Below are 18,573 nucleotides of genomic sequence, written 5' to 3' on the forward strand. Positions count from 1 at the left end.
CTTTTACTTAAATATTGTTTTGATAACAAAACGAAAATAGTATCTTTTATCAGGATTTTGTGGAGTTTTCATCAGTCTTATCAGTAAACTCTTGGTAAATTTAAACACTAAAAAGAACTGCCAAAGTAAGGTTCTGACAGGAATCCCACTTGGCAATCCTATATAATAAAGATAAATCCATGTGCCAGTAGCATGCCAGTAGCTTGCTGCCACCCTCCAGTAACTCTCCGCCCACTGCCCTGCCCCCCCTTGTAGCTTGTTGCACCACCCTCCTGCTGATCCGTGATCCAGTCATTACTCGGTCAGTCATTATGCTTCATGGTGTGACAACTTTGCATATTACGTGTGCAGGGCTACTAGTATTTCAATAAAAGCACTAATTTTGGCTGGCTCATTTGCATAGAAAATGGATTTTAAAAAAGAGTAATCATACAGTGGTCAAAACAGTGTAAAAAAACTTATTGTATCAGCAGGTGACTTTTAAAGTACCTGACTTATGGACTTTGGGGAAAAAATATATTTTAGGACTTTTAAATCACAAAAGTGATTAATAAGGCCAATGCCAGTAAAGGCCAATGTACCAAATAATAAAATATTGACTTAGCATGTAAGCAAAGAAATAGCTCTAAGGAAATTTTAATATACATGATACAAGTAAATTTTCATTGAAATCCTATCCAATGTGCGATACTTTATTTGATGAAATATTATATCAAGATGGACAATATTTTTTTAGCAAGCATATAGGAATACACTGTTACTGAAATTGTGATATTTGTTATATAATCTACTATTAATAAATACTGTCTTATAAAATATTTTTGCAACTTTTACCATAAGAAGCTATTTTCCATTGTAAGATTATTCCAATCAGATTGCATGTAAAATTAGATACAAAAGGAGTAAAAATACAATTTCTATTATTCATTATAAAAAAACTTCTACTTACTTGTGACCTAAATGCTTCAGAAAGTATCCCAAAACCTTCAGAGCTTGAACCCAAATACTTTCACTTTTTGAAGCCAATAATTTGTAGATTACCCTAAAAAAATATAGAAACCAGTGATCTTTTAAACTTCTATAAGTACTGAAAATATAAGCACTGTATCCTTTACAATTCAATTTCACATATGTAAAATATAAAATACCACTCAGGATTACAAATTCTTGGGGGGGGGGGGGGAATTAGCACATTTTATTAATTTTTATTTAAACTTGACCTTCAAAAATATATTAACAAAAAATTATGTCCCACTTATTTATAATAATTACTTTAAATCTTAATAAATAAAGTTAATCTTCAAAGTCCTTTGCTTTGTCCTCTTGCCCTAAGACATTTTTCATCTATATAATTGCCATTGTACTGCCACTACCCTAACTTATCATCCCTAACACTGATGAATATAATAATTGCTCTAATGAACTCACTACATGAACTCACTACAATTTTGTTCCTTTCCAACTCTTTTCCACACAGTTGACTATATTTTACAAAATTGAAATCTAAGTAAATAAGTTCCCCATTAAAAATTCATAAATTTTCATCAACAGAACAAATCTAAATTTAACATGCTATGGACCTTCCACTCCAGGCCACTTTTCTAGCTCTTGATCCTAAACTCATTGATTTTCTTGTGTTCTCTTTGGCCGAATTATTCCATACTCTCATTTTCCTGCAAAAAACAAATTGCTCTTCCCACTTCTTGAAATGTCTTTATTTTTTCTAATTTATCTTTATTGTTGTAAGTATTACAGATGTAGCCTTTATTCCACCCAGTGAGGCCCTCACCCACACCCAGGCCTTCTATGCACTACTGTCTGTGTCCATGGGTTATGCATATATGCATACTAGAGGCCCAGTACATGGATCCGTGCAACAGTGGGGTCCCTGGGTCTGGCCTGTGGACATCTTCCAAGGGTTCCCAGGTAGCGAGAGGGCACAAGCCAGCCTGAGTGACTCCACAGATGCATGAAAGGGGATGGGGAGAGACAGTGTGAGGGCTCCAGGGTGTGTCCAGCCTCCTGATTGGGGCCAATTGGAGCCAGCCAGCTTGGGGAGGGACCATGGGAAGTTGGCTGGGCAGGGAGGGACTGAGAGAGGGTTCCAGGGCATGTCCAGCCCAGTCCCCAGCAACAAGCTAACCTATCGGTCAGAGTGTCTGCCCCCTGGTGGTCAGTGTGCATCGTAGCTACCAATTGAGAAGTCTAAAGGTCACTTAGGCTTTTATATATATAGACTATTGACCTGGTGCATGAAATTCGTGCATGAAGGTGAGGTTCCCTCAGCCTACCCTGCACCCTCTCCAATCAGGGATCCCTTAGGGGATGTCCAACTGCCAGATTAGGCTCAATTCCACAGGCATCTGGCCTAAACAAGCAGTTGGACATCCCTCTCGCAATTTGGGACTGCTGGCTCCTAACTGCTTACCTGCTTGCCTGCCTGATCATCCCTAAATGCCTCTGCTTGCCTGCCTGCCTGTCTGCACCTAACTGGCCTCCCCTGTGGGCCTGATCTCACCCCCAACTACCTCTGCCTGCCTGATCACCCCCAACTTCCCTCCCCTGCCAGCCTGGTTGCCCCAAATGTCCTCCCCTGACAGCCTGATCTCTCCCAGTCTCTGTCTCACTTTGTTTTTTCTCAGCACTCCTCCAGACCTCCCTGCCTCCCAGTCTCCCTCTTCCTCTTTCCTGGCTGGGAGGAGGTGGGGCCAGTGGGGATCATTCCACCCACCCTCTGCCCGCCCTCCCTTCCATCCAGGCCTTCTCAAGCCCAGTCTGTTTTGTTCCCTCATTCTGAGAGAGGTCCTGAGAGCGACCTAGAAGGAAGGGAAAGAAAGGGAGAAAGGGCTGTGAGCTGGTGGGTGGTGTGTGTGTGTGTGTGTGTGCGCGCGCGCACGCTCGCAGTTGTGAATGAGTGTGAGTGCCAGTCCCGCCTCCTCTGTCCTCATGACCACTGCACAAGTCCCCACCTACCAGAGCCTGCTGCTTGTGCAGTCTGGGCATTAGGTTGAGCCTCTTGTCCTTATGGATGTGATGGACCCAGGGTTTTATATATTAGGATAAAAGTAAACTATAACAATATTTTGAATTTGAAAACTCATTGTATATTCCTAACTTTAAAATAAAGATAAATACACATGCATTTCTCAGTCAAACCTTATGTCGGTCGTTACAGACCCTGAGTTTTTATATATTAGGACAGTTCTTTGGTTAATCTCTTTCTGTCCCCCCATCCTCTTCCTTCTGAGATTCCAAAGTCTCTTCCGTGATATTATGTCTCTTGATTTATTTTGTTCATCATTTTATTTTTGTTCATTAGATTCCACAAATGAGTGACATCATGTGATACTTGTCTTTCTCTGACTGGCTTATTTCTTAGAATAATACTATCCAGTATAGAAACAATTTAATTACTCTTCTTGAGAGCTGAGATCCATTTTCTAGTATATACCTCATCAGTTACATTTTGGAGTTTATATAGCACCTTCCTCCATTTATTTCCTTTTATTATGTAAGACTGCTATATTTATTCAAAAGTTCATAGAATAGGGGCCATTCAAAAAAGCACAACTGTATTCAATTAAAGTTTATTAAAATGCTAATATTATACTCATACCTTATTCCATTTCTTTGATCAAAAGCTGGTATCATTGAGGCTGGATGTTCTGACATTAAAGCCACTAATAACTGTAACACATCATGAATATTTTCATCCTGCATAAGAATAACCAAAATTTCTTTAGTTAAAACTTTATGCTATGTTTTGAATAAAATAATTAAAATAGAAGAGCCAGACCATGTCCTACCTCATGCATTGTAAGTAGGTAATTTAATATACTCTGAAGTTCATCTTCTTTGACCCCTCGATCCTAATGTTTAAAAACAGAATTAATTTAAATCTAAAATTAAAACTTTAATTAAAGGCATCAAAATGAGCATTTTTAAAGAAATTTTAAAAAACTTAAATAATATTTTAGTTAAAATATCCAGATACTTCCTAATCAAGAGACTATATTACTTCAGTTTAAATAAATATTTAGAAATTTGTATTTATTCTCTGAATTTAATATTTGATTGACATTCCCTATAAAGAGTTAGTGTATTTTGATCATGTTGTTGTATTAATAATCACTATTTTTAAACATATACTCTTTCCTTAAAATAATGCAAATTACTGCCGCTGCAGTGTGCCATGATGGTTGACTATTGACCTATAAACCAGGAGGTCACATCCCATCATACCTGGGGGGCATGCAGGAGGGCAGCCAATCAATGATTCTCTCTCATCATTAATGTTTCTACCTCTCCATCTCCCTTCCATTATGAAATCAATAAAAATTAAGTAAAATTGAAAAATAATGCAAATTGCTATAAAACTTCACAATGTTGAAAATTTTATCTTTATTTTCCATTTTTAAAATATTAATCTCTTAAAAACCCTACTTTGATAAAATACATTAATATAAGCCTTATTAAAAGAAGACACACACCATTTTCTGGAATAAAATCTTTATTCTTGTTTCATATTCACATGTTCCTTGCTTTTGTGCTATAACCATTAATATAGAGAATCTCAAAGAGTATTTAACAAAAAATATAATTCAACCAAAGTTAATACTAAGATTTATAAAATTCTGAAAATAATCCATGAATTAAACAGTTTGTGCTAATTTTATGATAATTATTTTAAACTATACCAAAAATTTATTTTCATCTAATATATTGTAATTCTAAATTACATAAAATCATTTTACCTTTAGTATTAGCTGTTTCAGAAAAAGTAGCATAAACGCCCGTAGTGATATAATTTCTTTTTGTGATGGCCGTGGACCATCTGAAATAAAAAAAAGAAAAAAGAAAAAGAAAAACAGGAAAAATTTTTGTTATTAAATAATCTTAATGCAATAATGTTAGGATAGTAAGGAATTCTTTAATAGTTATATTTGATATAATTATAATATTTATTAATACTAATGCTCCATACTTTCAATTATATCAGAGGATTTAAACAGTAATTTTTCAGAGTTTTAACAATTTCAAATTATTCACTAAATGTCAGACTTGAGGGAATAACTTTTTAAAAATTACATTATTATACATGGATAAATGTATAATTATCAAATGGTTACACAAATACTTTTCCCCACTTCTATTAACTTAATAGGTTGGTTCTCTATTACCCCTCAAATCCAAGTTTTCCCAAAATATCGTCCATCCTCAAAAGGGTTTTCATTTAAAAAATAAAGCATAGAAAGAGTGACACTATTGTAATTATTTCTTTGCAAGTCTTTTCTTCTGTCACATGTATATACCAAATACATATTATAGTGGTCTCTCAATAAATGCTTATGAGTCAATAAATGAAAATGACAATGGTAATTAATATATATATTTAGTTACATTAAATATATGTAAATTACATTATAGTATCTAAATTTCAAGTTAATTAACTGCAGATAATTACCAAAAAAATGAAAATATACAAAAAGCACATGTAATATATAATATACAAAATTAAATTATATACAAAATATAAATTTGTATATATTTATATACCTAATTTACATAAATTTCCGTATTTTTCGGACCATAAGACGCACCGGACCATAAGACGCACCAGTTTTTAGAGAAGGGAAATGAAGAAAAAAAGATTCTGAAACAAATAGTGTCCTAAAATATTTTATGTGCATTAAAACCCAACATCACAGTCATAAACACATGTAATCAACCCTGTAAAGTAAACAGCAGCATTTAGAACCATTTTAGAGCCGGGCAAGCACACAGAGACCACACAGAGCCGGGCAAGTAAAAAAACTTTTTTTTAAAAGTATATGTGTAGGCTATATTTGGACCATAAGATGCAGGGACTTTTTCCCCCCACTTCTGGGGGGAAAAAAGTGCGTCTTATGGTCCGAAAAATACGGTATATACAAAATAAATAATATGCAAAAATTAAATTATGCCTTTAAGGCAGGTAGCTAGAACCGTGATAGTCCTTAAACATCAAACTTTTCTTAATGCAACCATTATAGTTTTCAAACTATAATCTCTTTATGTATCATTTCTAGCATCTCTTATTTATTCAGCAAAAATTAACATGTAGATTATTATATCTCAAAGCAAATTAACATTCAAATAATCTACTCTTTTTATTCTTGAGAAAGAAATATCTTTCCTATTTTTCCAAGACTCCCTTCTACATCTTTGTCCCACTTTTGCCAATAATACAAAGTATCCTATCCTTTTTATTAACACTGGTATTAGGTATTCTTAAAATAATATTTTTCGCTGTGTAAAAAAGCACTTATACAAAAGATATACATGTACAACTTAATGAATTATTATAAAATGAACATCTATTGTAGAAACACTTCTTAGGTGAAGAAATTGAACATTGAGAACAGCCTGGCAGGGAAACCCATTAACCAGTTGAATGCAGGGAAAGAACTGTACAAGGTGGAGAGTGAGGTCCTGATTTAGGTCATTTGCAAAGTTCTATTTCCATTATGTGAATATTCCTAACATGATTGATTTAAATAGCAAAGGAGTAAAGCATAGTATAAAATAAAAAGTACTCAAGTAAAGTAAAAGCACAATAAAGATAAAATTAAAGATGGGGAAATCTCTAGGCTGGAGAGGGGAGGAAGGTATGTTCACCTTCAAACAGGCTTATGATAATGTTCTATTTCTTAAGCTTAGTGTACTTAAGGTTCATTTTATTTATTTATTTATTTATTTATTTATTTATTTATTTAGAGGGCTAAAATTCTACCTTTATTTTTTAAATTATTCTTATTAAGGTTCACTTTATATTTACACATATAATACCACTTTGTGTTTATCTACACTAATAAAAGTGAAAGATGCAAACTGACCATACCTTCACAACACCCACCAGCCAATAAAAAGTGAATATGCAAATTAACCCAACAAAGATGGTGGGTTATTTGCATACACAGGCACTGAGCAGCTGGGGGCAGGGCACTTGCATCATCCCCATGGCAATGACACAGGTGTTCTGCATAACCCCAGCCACTCCGGGCCTCTGGGCAGTGTATGAAGGTAGAATGGTGGCTCCAGGCCAGAGTGAAGGTAGAAAGGTGGCTCCATGTTGGAGCAAAGGTGGAAAGATGGCTCCAGTCATGTGTGAACGCAGTGCCGGCAGCCAGGGGAAGGAAGGCCCATTCTTGCATGAATCTTCATGCATTGGGCCTCTAGTAATATATATATAAAAAAAAAACACCTATAACTTGAAACATCTATGTACATACACGAGAAGGAAAATAATGGCCAAAGCATATATGTAAAGCTGATAACCTTGGATCCTTTGAGAATATTATTTTTTACTCATAAAACTTTCTATTATTTTACTTGCTACCAAGTTCATGTATTCCCATGATATTTATAATATAAATAAATGTTTTTACAGTGAACCATATAAAATAATTTAAAAAACAAAATTACTAATCAGAATCAAAGTAAAAAAGATCATACTTCACAAAGGTTCAATAAAAAGCTGATGAAGGACAAAGTATCTTTACTATGTCCTTAAAGCATTTTAGTTTAAAACAGTATTAATGAAAGCAAACTATAAGTTTCAATCAGAATTTGACATAACACTAAGTAACAAAATTTCAGATGGATTAGAAAATATGTTCATTTTATACTTACACATATAATACTAGCATAGTGTAGTGGTTAGAATATTGCCCTGTGCACCTGAGAGTCCTGGGTCAGATACCCAGTCAAGGACACATACATGGGTTGCAGATTCCATTGATGGTTCCAGTTGGGGTGGTTCAGCAGGCAACCAATCAATGTGTCTCTCTCAAATTGAGGCTTCTCTATCCCTCTTTTCCATAAAGAAAAAGACATGTTCACCCTGATTTGTGTGGCTCAGTTGGTTGAGCATTATCACATTCACCAAAAGGTTGCTGGTTCGACTCCCAGTTAGGCCATATGCCCAGGTTGCAGTAAGCAGCTGATAAAAGTTTCTCCCTCACATCTATATTTCTCTCTCTCCCTTCTTCTCTCTAAAAATTAATAAAAATATATATTTTTAAAATAAAGAAAAATGGGGTGTGTGAAAGGGGCACTGGGGGTGGGGTATGGACACAAGTAATACCTTAATCAATAAAGAAAAAAAAATTTTAAAGAAAAAAAAAAGCTCTTCCAAAAAGGAGGACCTATGTAATATTTTCAGCAACACACACATATACACTAGAGGCCTGGTGCACGAATTCATGCACCAGTGGAGTCCCTCAGGATGGCCTGTGGAGATCAGGTCTCAGCTCGCACCCCAGTCTCATAGCCCCAGCTTGTGGCCCCTAGCCTTGCTGCCCCGCCTTAGCCTGGCACCACCCCCTCACCTAATCCACCATCCCACCTGCAGGGCAACTGATCAGGCTGGGGTGCCACCTGTCTCCCTCAGTGCCTGGGAGCCAGGTGGCGACCCCTCCCCCACCACTGTTGCTGGCTGGCTCCTGCAAGGCGATCCACATGGCAATCAGGCCTCCTTTTGCACCTGCCTTGGCTTGGTGCCGCCCACTCACCTGCTTCACCATCCCACCTAGGTTCCACTTTCATCAGGGCCTACACTGCCACCTGCTGCCAGTGCTGTGCCGCTGCCTGGTGGTAAGTGCACATTATACCAAGCGGTTGAACTCCCATTCTCCCAGTTGAACAACCATGCAAAGGGGGCATTTTGCATATTAGGCTTTTATTATATAGGATATATATGTGATTTTTCCCCTCTCATCTCTTTTCACGGCCAGAGCCAGCAAGGCCTACGAGTCTAGAAGATAGCAGAGGCCAAAGAGACACCAGAGGCTAGCATGGACTAGGAGGCAACACCTTCAGGACAAAGCAAAAAAACAATAGAGGCCAGTGGTATGCAATGGCAAAGAAACAATGGAGGGCAAGGAGGCAATAAGGATCATCCACAGTTAAAGTTGTGGAGGGTCAGAGCCAAGAGGATTGTCAATGCTGAAAAGGTGATGGTGTAGGTGTCAGAACACTGGTTTCATAATGTAGAATGTGCAAATATCCTATATAATAAAAGGGCAATATGCAAATTGACCCAAACAGCAGAACAACTGGCCACTAATAGGCATAATGGACCACCAGGGGGCAGATGCTCAACACAGGAGCTGCCCCCCTGGTGATCAGTGTACTCCCACAGAGTGAGCTCCCCTCAGTCACAAGCCGGGCTGATGGGCTGTGAGCACAGTGGTGGTGGTGGAAGCCTCTCCCACCTCTGCAGCAGTGCTAAGGATGTTGGACTGTGGCTTAGGCCTGCTCCCCGCTGACAGAAGAATGTCTGACTGCCAGCTAAGGCCTGATCCCCCAAGGAGTGGGCCTAAGCTGGCAGGTGGATATCTCCTGAGGGCTGTTGGACTGTGAGAGGGTTAAGAACAGGCTGAGGGACTCCCCCACCACCCCAAATGCACGAATTTTCATGTACTAAGCCTCTAATCTAAATATATTAAAGATACTGGGAGTAAGAATTCTCACTATTAAAGGAAGAAAGCTGAAATAGGATGTGTTTGAGGTTATATTGAACCACAGTTTTGGGCTGGGATTGAAGGTATAAACTCACAGGTTTTAATACAGGTAGATCAGTTTAGATGAATGCATGTATTTATATCTCTGCATCATTTTCACTAAAAATGCCCAGAAACCAATAACACCAAAGAAGAATAAATACAACAAGCATATTTAATACCAAAATTCTGGTTTCTAAAAACTGTATTTACCAAAACAATCTAGGACTCCTTGAAGAAATGGATGAATCCAGGACTCAGATGAGAAAAGTATAACATGAACAAAGGGCATCTTATACTAGAAGGCAAGGAAGTACCAAAAAAATATGGACATCAGTCATAAAAACCCAAGAACTCATATGAAGGGGCTCCTACTGGCAAAATCTGAGACAACGTGAACATAAAAATAAATGTTCATACAACTGAGGGAATAGTCTTTGGGTTACATCAAGGCAGATTTTTTTAAAGTTTCATGAACCAAACCATACCCATTCATTTACATACTATAAATAGTGTTTTGGGTTTGGGTTTTTGGGGGACTGTTTTTGCAACACAGTAGCAAACTAAACTGTTGGCAACAGAGACATTAAGGTACCCTAAACCTAATAATTTCTGTCTGGCTCTTCCCTGAGAAAGCCTACCAACTACTGGTACAACATACTAAATAAAATAGGAAACCTTGAAAAATGTATACGAATATTAAAAATGAGAAAATAAATAAATGGAGTAGAAAAATGAGTTATTTCTGCAGTAGAATTGAAAGAAATAAATGTTAAAAATATTGCTTCTTGGCAACATTCAGAGTAAAAATCAATTCTGACAAGAGTTATGGAAGAATCAGTGAGTTTATTTAAAAAGCGGATACTTACATATCTCAATGTATTTTCTCATAAAATACTTATTACAAGAGAGAAACAAGTAATTTTAAACAGACTAAGAATCACAGACACAGAGAACAGACTGACAGCCATCATAGGGAAGTGGGGTTGCAGGGCTGGTTGAAAAGGTAAAGGGATTAAGTAACAACAACAAAACAAAAAAAAGGTATGATTTTTCCCTCAGTGATTACCAGAAGAAAAAGGAATGGGAGGACGGTAGAGGGTAAGAGGTATGGAGAGATAAAGGGTGCTGAACACACATTACAATACACAGATGTATTACAGAATTATACACCTGAAACCTATATAATTTTACTAACCAATGTCACCCCAATAAGTTCAAAAACAGTTTTAAAAAAAGAAAACCCTGGTATAAGCCACCATAATCAAATGATCAAAATTAATACTAGTGGCAATAAGACAACTCATCATCATGTGCCCCAAATAATTATCTGTAGATTTGATTATTTATAGAATCAAAACTTTAGAAATAGGTAAATGGCACATCATCTTATACAGACCTAAGAAAACAAAAATATGCAAAAATCAAGAAAGCCTTATTTCTTTAAGAGTTTAAATATTTCTCAGATTTATTTAATGAGAAACAGTGGAAGAACATACACCAAACTTGTAACAGTTAATTCCTGAGGTTTGGGTTATGAATAATTTTTCTTTTATATTATTATATTTTCTATGAAAAGTATGTATTTTTCTATAATTAGAAAATAACTTTCAGTATATTTTAAACAACCCAATGCAGTGAATAATTAGCTTCTTCTATACTTGTAAGAAACTATGAAGTTGGGAAACAAATATAAAAAAAGTCAACAATTTCAAAATGTTGAAAGAACTATCAGAATTCATGGTATCATGACCAATATCATTCATCTGTTTTTAATATTATGAATATACTTCCTCAATCACAATAAGTATATTGTACACAAGATAGAATATTATTCGCTCTACCTGTTCTTTTTGTGAAAATAATTTAATATTGCAGAACTATAAACTTCTTGACCAAGAAAAATATCTCAAAATATCTTATATGGTTTACTAAATAAGAAACACAAAAGTTGAGTGATATTTTCATAACCAAGCATATCTATTAACTATAACAGTACTCAGAATATAGACCTATCACAGTACAGTATAAGGTAAAGATAAAGATTATACTTACCTAATCCTTTAGGTGTAATGCCACTACTGTCAGCAGGATTAATGACCCAGTAGTAATATTTTAATGTGTGCATTAGCTGTAACACTGTTCCTACTCTGCGTATGGTGGTATAAATGGTAGCAGTTCCAATAAATTCAGCAGACAAATAAGTGTATAGAGAAAGCTGAACCTAATTCACAAAATATTAACAGACCATTAAAATAAATTTTTAAAGTTTCAAGTGTTTATATTATACATATGCACTCTATTCTAACTTAGATGAAAATTAGTAAAGGCCTAGCAAGTAGCATATGAGGTTAAAAATAAATATTTATTAAATATTATTTATATTAAAAAGTGATCAGCAATAAACAGGATCTAATGCCATTTATTTTAATAAATGTAATAGTTATTAAACATGAAATAATTTAAAATAAATCAGTAATTCCATTGAAAGTATCTGAAAGGATTATCAAATTGTTTAAAAAGTCAATTAGCTGAAAGTCTAAATCAAAGTATAATTCAGCCTCAAAAAACACAGAATATCAAATAGTTATGTCATATTTGCAAATAATATATAGTATTATCATATATCTTAAAAGTTTAATGTAAAATTCAAAATATCGTAACCCATTGCCACTATGGGAAGTCTAACCATGTCAACAAAGAAAAGATAAGTCAAACACCTTGTTGAAATAGTGAACAAACTTCATGGTTAATTGAGATTAGCACTATAATGAACATAAACTGTAATAAAAGTCATAATTTAAAGATTATGTACAAAAAGTTATGTGAAAGATTTGAAAATTGCAAAAGGCAGTTCAAAATCATAAAATATGTCCCTAATTATTGATTAACATTAAACTGTAAGTGCAGGTATACAAAATATTAATAGGTTTATGTTGAATCTAGAAAAAATGTCTTGTGTATATATTTATTTAAAAACAAATTCTATATTTACAATACAAGCAATTTTTCAATCACAGAATCCTAATTATCATAATACAGTTGGTTATCTATTATTTTCTCTCTTTAGTCTTCTAATAATTAGTGTACCAAATTCTCTTTTTTGGAAAAGTATAAATCATAGCTAATGACATCAGAATATAGTTATATCAACGCTTAATTTTTAACTATTGTTTCACTTATTTAAATATTTACATATTTAATATTTTGATTTTTGATGCAGCTTAATACAACTGCTTCATGTTGAGTACAAAATAAGCTGAAAATTCCAAATGTGCTCTACTGGATAGTTTAGACCCACTAATTATCCTATCTAATAAGGAGGGAATATGCTAATTGACCATCACGCCCTCACGAAGATGGCAGTGCCTACAGCCAATAAGGAATATGGTAATTGACTGCCATGCCCTCAAAGATGGCAGCACCCACAGCCACAAGATGGCGGCGCCAGTCTCCTCAGTCCCGTTAGGGCAGCAGTCATGCAGCATGGCCAGGCCTGCCCCTAGGCAGGACCGGCGGCTCCACATGCCTGCCTCCAGAGTCTCAGAAATCTCAACCCCCCAGCTATCCAGGGCTGGCCTGAGGGATAACCAAATGACTAAACAAACAGGCTGTGTGGGGCAACCAGGCAGGCTGGGGGCATAATGAGGATCAACCAAATGAATGAAGAGCAAGCTGCATAGGGCAACCAGGCCAGCAGGGGGATTACTGAGGGATCCTGTTTATTGCTGATCGCTTTTTAATATAAATAATATTTAATAAATATTTATTTTTAACCTCAAAGGTGCTCCATGAGATAAACCATCAAGGTATTTTGCAAATGACTGAGCAGCAGGCTGAGTGAGGTGACCAAACCAGTGAGGGGCCCGTGAGGGGCGACCAGGAGGGACATTTGGGGTCAACCAATCCAGCAGGAGTGACTGTTGGGGGTGACCAGGCTGGCAGAGTAGGAAGTTGGGGCAACAAGGCTGGCAGAGGGGGCAGTAAGACGTGATCAGGCTATTGGGGGGGATAGTTGGGGGTGACCAGGCCGGCAGAGGAGAGGGGTGCAGTTGGGGGCAACCAAGCTAACAGGGGGGGTACTTGGGGTGATGAGGCTGACGGGGGGGGGGGGGGGGGTGAGGAGGGGGAGGCACTGAGGAGTGACTAGGCTGGCAGAAGAAGAGAAGTGGGGGTGACCAGGCCGGCAGGGAGAGTCAAATGGGGGCTTATCTGGCCAACAATAGGGGGCAGTTAGGGATGACCAGGCCGTCAGGGGGGGCAGTTAGGGATATCAGGCCAGCACACAGAGGTGATCAGGCCAGTAGGGAGTGGCAGTTAGGGGTAACCAGGCAGGCAGGCAGGTAAGCGATTAGGAGCCAGAGATCCAGGATTGTGAGAGGGATGAACCCTGAGGGGTCCCAGATTGGAGAGGATGCAGGCTGGGCTGAGGGGACCCCGTCCCATGCACGAATTTCATGCACCAGCCTCTAGTCCTACACAATAAAAGGCTAATATGCAAATCAACTGAACAGTGGAGCAACTAGTCGCTATGACATGCACTGACCACCAGGGGGCAAATGCTCAATGCAAGAGCTGCCTTCTGGTGGTCAGTGTGCTCCCACAAGGGGAGCACCACTCAGCCAAAAGCCAGGCTCATGGCTGGCGAGTGCAGCGGCGGTGGTGGGAGCCTTTCCCGTCTTCACAGCAGTGCTACCGATGTCCGACTGCTGGCTTAGGCAGCGTCTCCATAAGAAGTGGGTCTAAGCCATCAGCTGGACATCCCCTGAGGGCTCCCAGATGGCAAGAAGTCTCAGGCTGGGCTGAGGGACCACACCCATCAGAGTGCACGAATTTCATGCACTAGGCATCTAGTTACAACATTACAATAAAATAAAATAAATGAGAAAAAATTTATACCTTTGCAGGTGTATGTATCCAGATGGCTGGGTTGAATAAAATGTGATCACAAAGCTGCTTCAGCAAAGGTGCTCCATGAGATAAACCATCAAGGTATTTTGCAAATGATAAAAATTGCTCTAGGACGGCTCTAGTTATATGAACTCGTGAGGACTGAAGAAAGAAAACAGAAATTTAAACTAAAACTATGCAGAATACCAAAGTATAAAATTGTTGAGTCAACATAAACATATACTATTTTTTTCATATGCTATCCCTAATACTTTAAATATTTTTTAATTTACATTTCTTTTTATATTTAAATTTTATTTTGAAATTTAGAATATTAAGATAATTCTCTGAAAGATAGTTTGTTATCTGAAGCTCTTTTTAGTATAACAGCAGATAGTAAATATCTGTTTAAAAATGCCACCTAACTCGAGCTAAAGAAATAAAATATGTTATGAATATGTTATGAATAATAAATAATAAAATGTTATGAATAATAAATTGTTCTATTCCTTTTTTTTTTAGAAATTGGTAGGGGAAAATTAAAAATAAAAAAAACACAAAATTTAAAAAATGAGCTAAAATTAATATTATATTGTAATACATATACATACAAAAAAGTTATTAGTAGAAACTGCTTTTGCTATCTCCAACCCACAGGGAAAATAAACTGATGCTACCATTCTACTGAAACCTTTGTTCAAAAAGTTACAAATGAGTTGCACCTTGCACAGCATAAAATTTTTTGACCTATCCATAATGTTTGCTTGAAAATACTGTCCTCCTTTGGCATTCACAAGGCTTAGATTACTCCAAAGAATCCTTTACTTAAAAGATGAAAACTGCTGAAGATTGTTTATTTGGAACTTTCTTCTGAATAAATACACTCTCCCTAGATATTTTAGGCTTCCACAACTTCATATAACAAATCTCTATGCTGAGGTCTCCCATCAAGAATTTTCAAGTGCCATCACCAATTCATAACCTGTAACAAATGGTATTTAGGTAAATGATAGATCTTCCAAAATTCAAATCAAACCTTAAAGCTTTACTGTCCAATAGAGTAGCCACTAATCATATGTAATTACTAAGCCTTTGAAATGTGTTTAGTCTAAAATGAAATGTGCTGTAATTATGTACCGGTACATCCTAGACTTGGAAGAGTTAGAATGAAGAAATAAAGCAAAATACCAAATACTCTTTTTCATATTGATTATATGATGAAGTGGAAATATTTTGGGTATACTAAATTAAATAAAATACATTATTAAAGTTAACTTCAAAAGTTACTTATTACTGGAAAATTTTATGCATATCAAACTTGTATTATAGTTTAACTGAAAATGCTACGCTAGAGCACACATGTCAAACACAAGGCCCGCGGGCCAAATCCGGCCCGCCAGGCCTTGCAATGTGGCCCGCACCGCGCTGTCATCACTGCACTCCGCTGCGTTCCATCACAATGACGCACAATGACATAGGAGGCTTGTGATCTCGCCGGCTGCCTAGCTGGCCGCCATACTTGCTATCTATTACGCATGCGCATAGATAACAAGTCACTCGAGATTCAGGAGGCGTGACCTATAGTCCGGCATCCAATGTGGTTGTGCGGGTGGCAGAGCAGAGGAGAGAGTGAGTGTGCGGGCATAAAAAATACACAGCAGAAGCTGCCAGTTCCTGGCATAAAGTGCATAAAAATCGCAACAGAATCTGCTATCTGTACCCAGCCAGGCATTTATTGACTGACTTTTTTTTTCTCCACTCCATCTGCCAAATCAAGCTATCCCTGTGCAGTTTTCAACTTTTTCCTTCTAATGCAGATTTCCAATAAACTACATCTTTTACTGCCAATATTGATCCCAAAATGTCCAGGAAAAGAAAAGTTGGCGGTGAAGGCAGACAATTTAATGACAAATGGGAAAATGAATACATGTTTGTGCTTAGAGAGGGCAAACCAGTGTGTATATTGTGTTATGAGACAGTGTCGGTGATGAAAGAGTACAATATACGTCGTCATTTTGAAACCAAACATAATGTTAAGTATGGCAAATATACTTTGGAAGAAAAGCATAAAATTGTTAAAGAACTAAAAGGCAAACTACAATCACAGCAGCAAATGTTTACAAAGGCTACAGCGAAAAATGATGCTGCAGTGAAAGCAAGCTTTATAGTGGCTGAAGAAATTGCCCGTACTTCAAGGTGTTTTTCAGAGGGTGCCTTTTTGAAGCAATGCATGCTAAAAGTATGTGAGCAAGTATGCCCAGACCAGATACAGAGTTTTCAAAATGTCAGTTTGTCAAGAAACACCATTGCAGATAGAGTTCAAGAACTCTCAGGAAATCTATCATCACAGCTGGCCGAACAGGCATGCAGTTATCTCGCTTTTTCACTTGCTATCGATGAAAGCACAGACAACACTGATACAGCGCAGCTGTCCATCTTCATACGTGCTACAAAGACCGACCTCTCTGTCACTGAGGAACTTTTGGATGTAGCTGCCATGCATGGGACGACGACTGGTAGAGATATATTTGAGGCTGTGGAGAAATCTATAAATAATTTTAAATTACCCTGGGAAAAGTTGGTGGGGCTAACTACCGATGGCGCACCTTCAATGTGCGGAGACAAGAAAGGCTTGGTTGGACTAATGAAGGAAAGAATGCAAAAAAGTCACTGCCACACACCCTTGATTACTTATCATTGCATTATCCACCAAGAGGCTATGTGTGGAAAAGTTCTGGACATGAATGACATAATGACCACAGTCATTAAAACTATTAACTTTATACGGGCACGTGGCCTGAATCATCGCCAGTTCCAGCAGTTTTTACAGGAGGTGGGTGCAGAGCACAGAGACGTGCCATACCACACAGAAGTAAGATGGCTGAGCAAGAGCGCAGTCCTCAAAAGATTTTTTGAGCTCAGAGAACAAATTGCTCTTTTCATGGAAAGTAAAGGAAAGCCCTTGCCTGAACTGTCGGGTCCCGCCTGGCTATGTGATTTTGCTATGATGTGTGACATATGCGAGCATCTCGCCCAACTGAATCTGAAGCTGCAGGGACTCAAACAAGTCATCACGAAGATGTCTGACATGATCACAGCATTCCAGCGTAAACTTCAACTATGGAAGTCCCAACTGGAACAGGACAATCTTGCCCACTTTCCCGTTTGTTTGAGTATCTCAACCACTATTTCTGGTACTTTTCCTTGCAGACGGCTGGCTACCAAAGTTAGCCGTTAAGTAAGTGAATTTGAGCGGCGCTTCTCTGACTTTAGAACACAGCACTCAGGCTTTGGCATCTTTGCCAATCCTTTTACAGTTGATGTCAACAATGTGCCTCATCACCTTCAGATGGAGATAATCGAGCTTCAGTCTGACAGTGGCCTGAAATCAAGGTTTCAGGATGTTGAAATTGAGGACTTCTACCCTCTACTGGCCCCTGACTCAATGCCAGAGCTCCGACTTCATGCTGCCCGTATTCTCTCCATGTTCGGGAGCGCCTATCTTTGTGAACAGATGTTTTCAATAATGAATCTGAACAAAAACAAGCACAGATCACGCATTACCGATGACAACCTCCATGCTGTTTTGCGGGATGCTACAGCCCAAGAAATAAAACCGAACATTGACTCATTGATCCAGGGAAAACGGTGTCAGACATCTAGCCAGAAAACAAAACAATGAGCATTTTTGGTACATTCCAATATTACTGTTTTGCTTGATGCCAATATTACTGTTTTGCTTGATAGCATGTGAGTTGGTTAACAGCACTGTTAAGGAAAAGATTGTTCCACTCATTTTAAATTCACATTTCTGGTTAATATTGTCAGTTTATGACTGTTCAGTAAACCATTCGGCCCGCGATTTAGGCTGGATTTTAGATTTTGGCCCCTTCTCTGATTGAGTTCGACACCCCTGCCCTAGAGTATAATTTCAGTAGAAAATATTATAGAGAAAACGGTGTTCAAAAAAGCTAATGACAAAAACTCAAATGTCAAAAAATGTATATACCTATACAAATTACTTCTTCCTCATCTACGAATCATGTTCATAGTATCACCAGCTTCTCCAAAGTAGTAGAATCACTTATCACACTACCCTAAAGCTCAGGTCATATTATAGCTTTATCTCTATTAGCCACTG

At 37.5% G+C, this 18,573-nt stretch overlaps 1 protein-coding gene across 6 annotated transcripts in view; it reads right to left on the reverse strand.

Moving 5' to 3' along the window:
* NBEA (neurobeachin) overlaps window positions 1–18,573 on the reverse strand; it is a 798,235-nt gene that overhangs the window by 602,356 nt on the left and 177,306 nt on the right. For all 6 annotated transcript variants that reach the window (XM_036455167.2, XM_036455161.2, XM_036455163.2 and 3 more), the window contains 6 exons: window positions 14,442–14,594; window positions 11,598–11,766; window positions 4,755–4,834; window positions 3,807–3,869; window positions 3,617–3,714; window positions 950–1,042 (listed from right to left, as the gene is read on the reverse strand). In XM_036455167.2, the coding sequence (XP_036311060.1) occupies window positions 950–1,042; window positions 3,617–3,714; window positions 3,807–3,869; window positions 4,755–4,834; window positions 11,598–11,766; window positions 14,442–14,594 (656 nt within the window). The remainder of the gene's footprint in view (window positions 1–949; window positions 1,043–3,616; window positions 3,715–3,806; window positions 3,870–4,754; window positions 4,835–11,597; window positions 11,767–14,441; window positions 14,595–18,573) is intronic.

Source organism: Pipistrellus kuhlii, unplaced genomic scaffold (genome assembly GCF_014108245.1).
Source record: "Pipistrellus kuhlii isolate mPipKuh1 unplaced genomic scaffold, mPipKuh1.p scaffold_m20_p_3, whole genome shotgun sequence".
Classification (NCBI taxonomy): Eukaryota; Metazoa; Chordata; class Mammalia; order Chiroptera; family Vespertilionidae; genus Pipistrellus; species Pipistrellus kuhlii.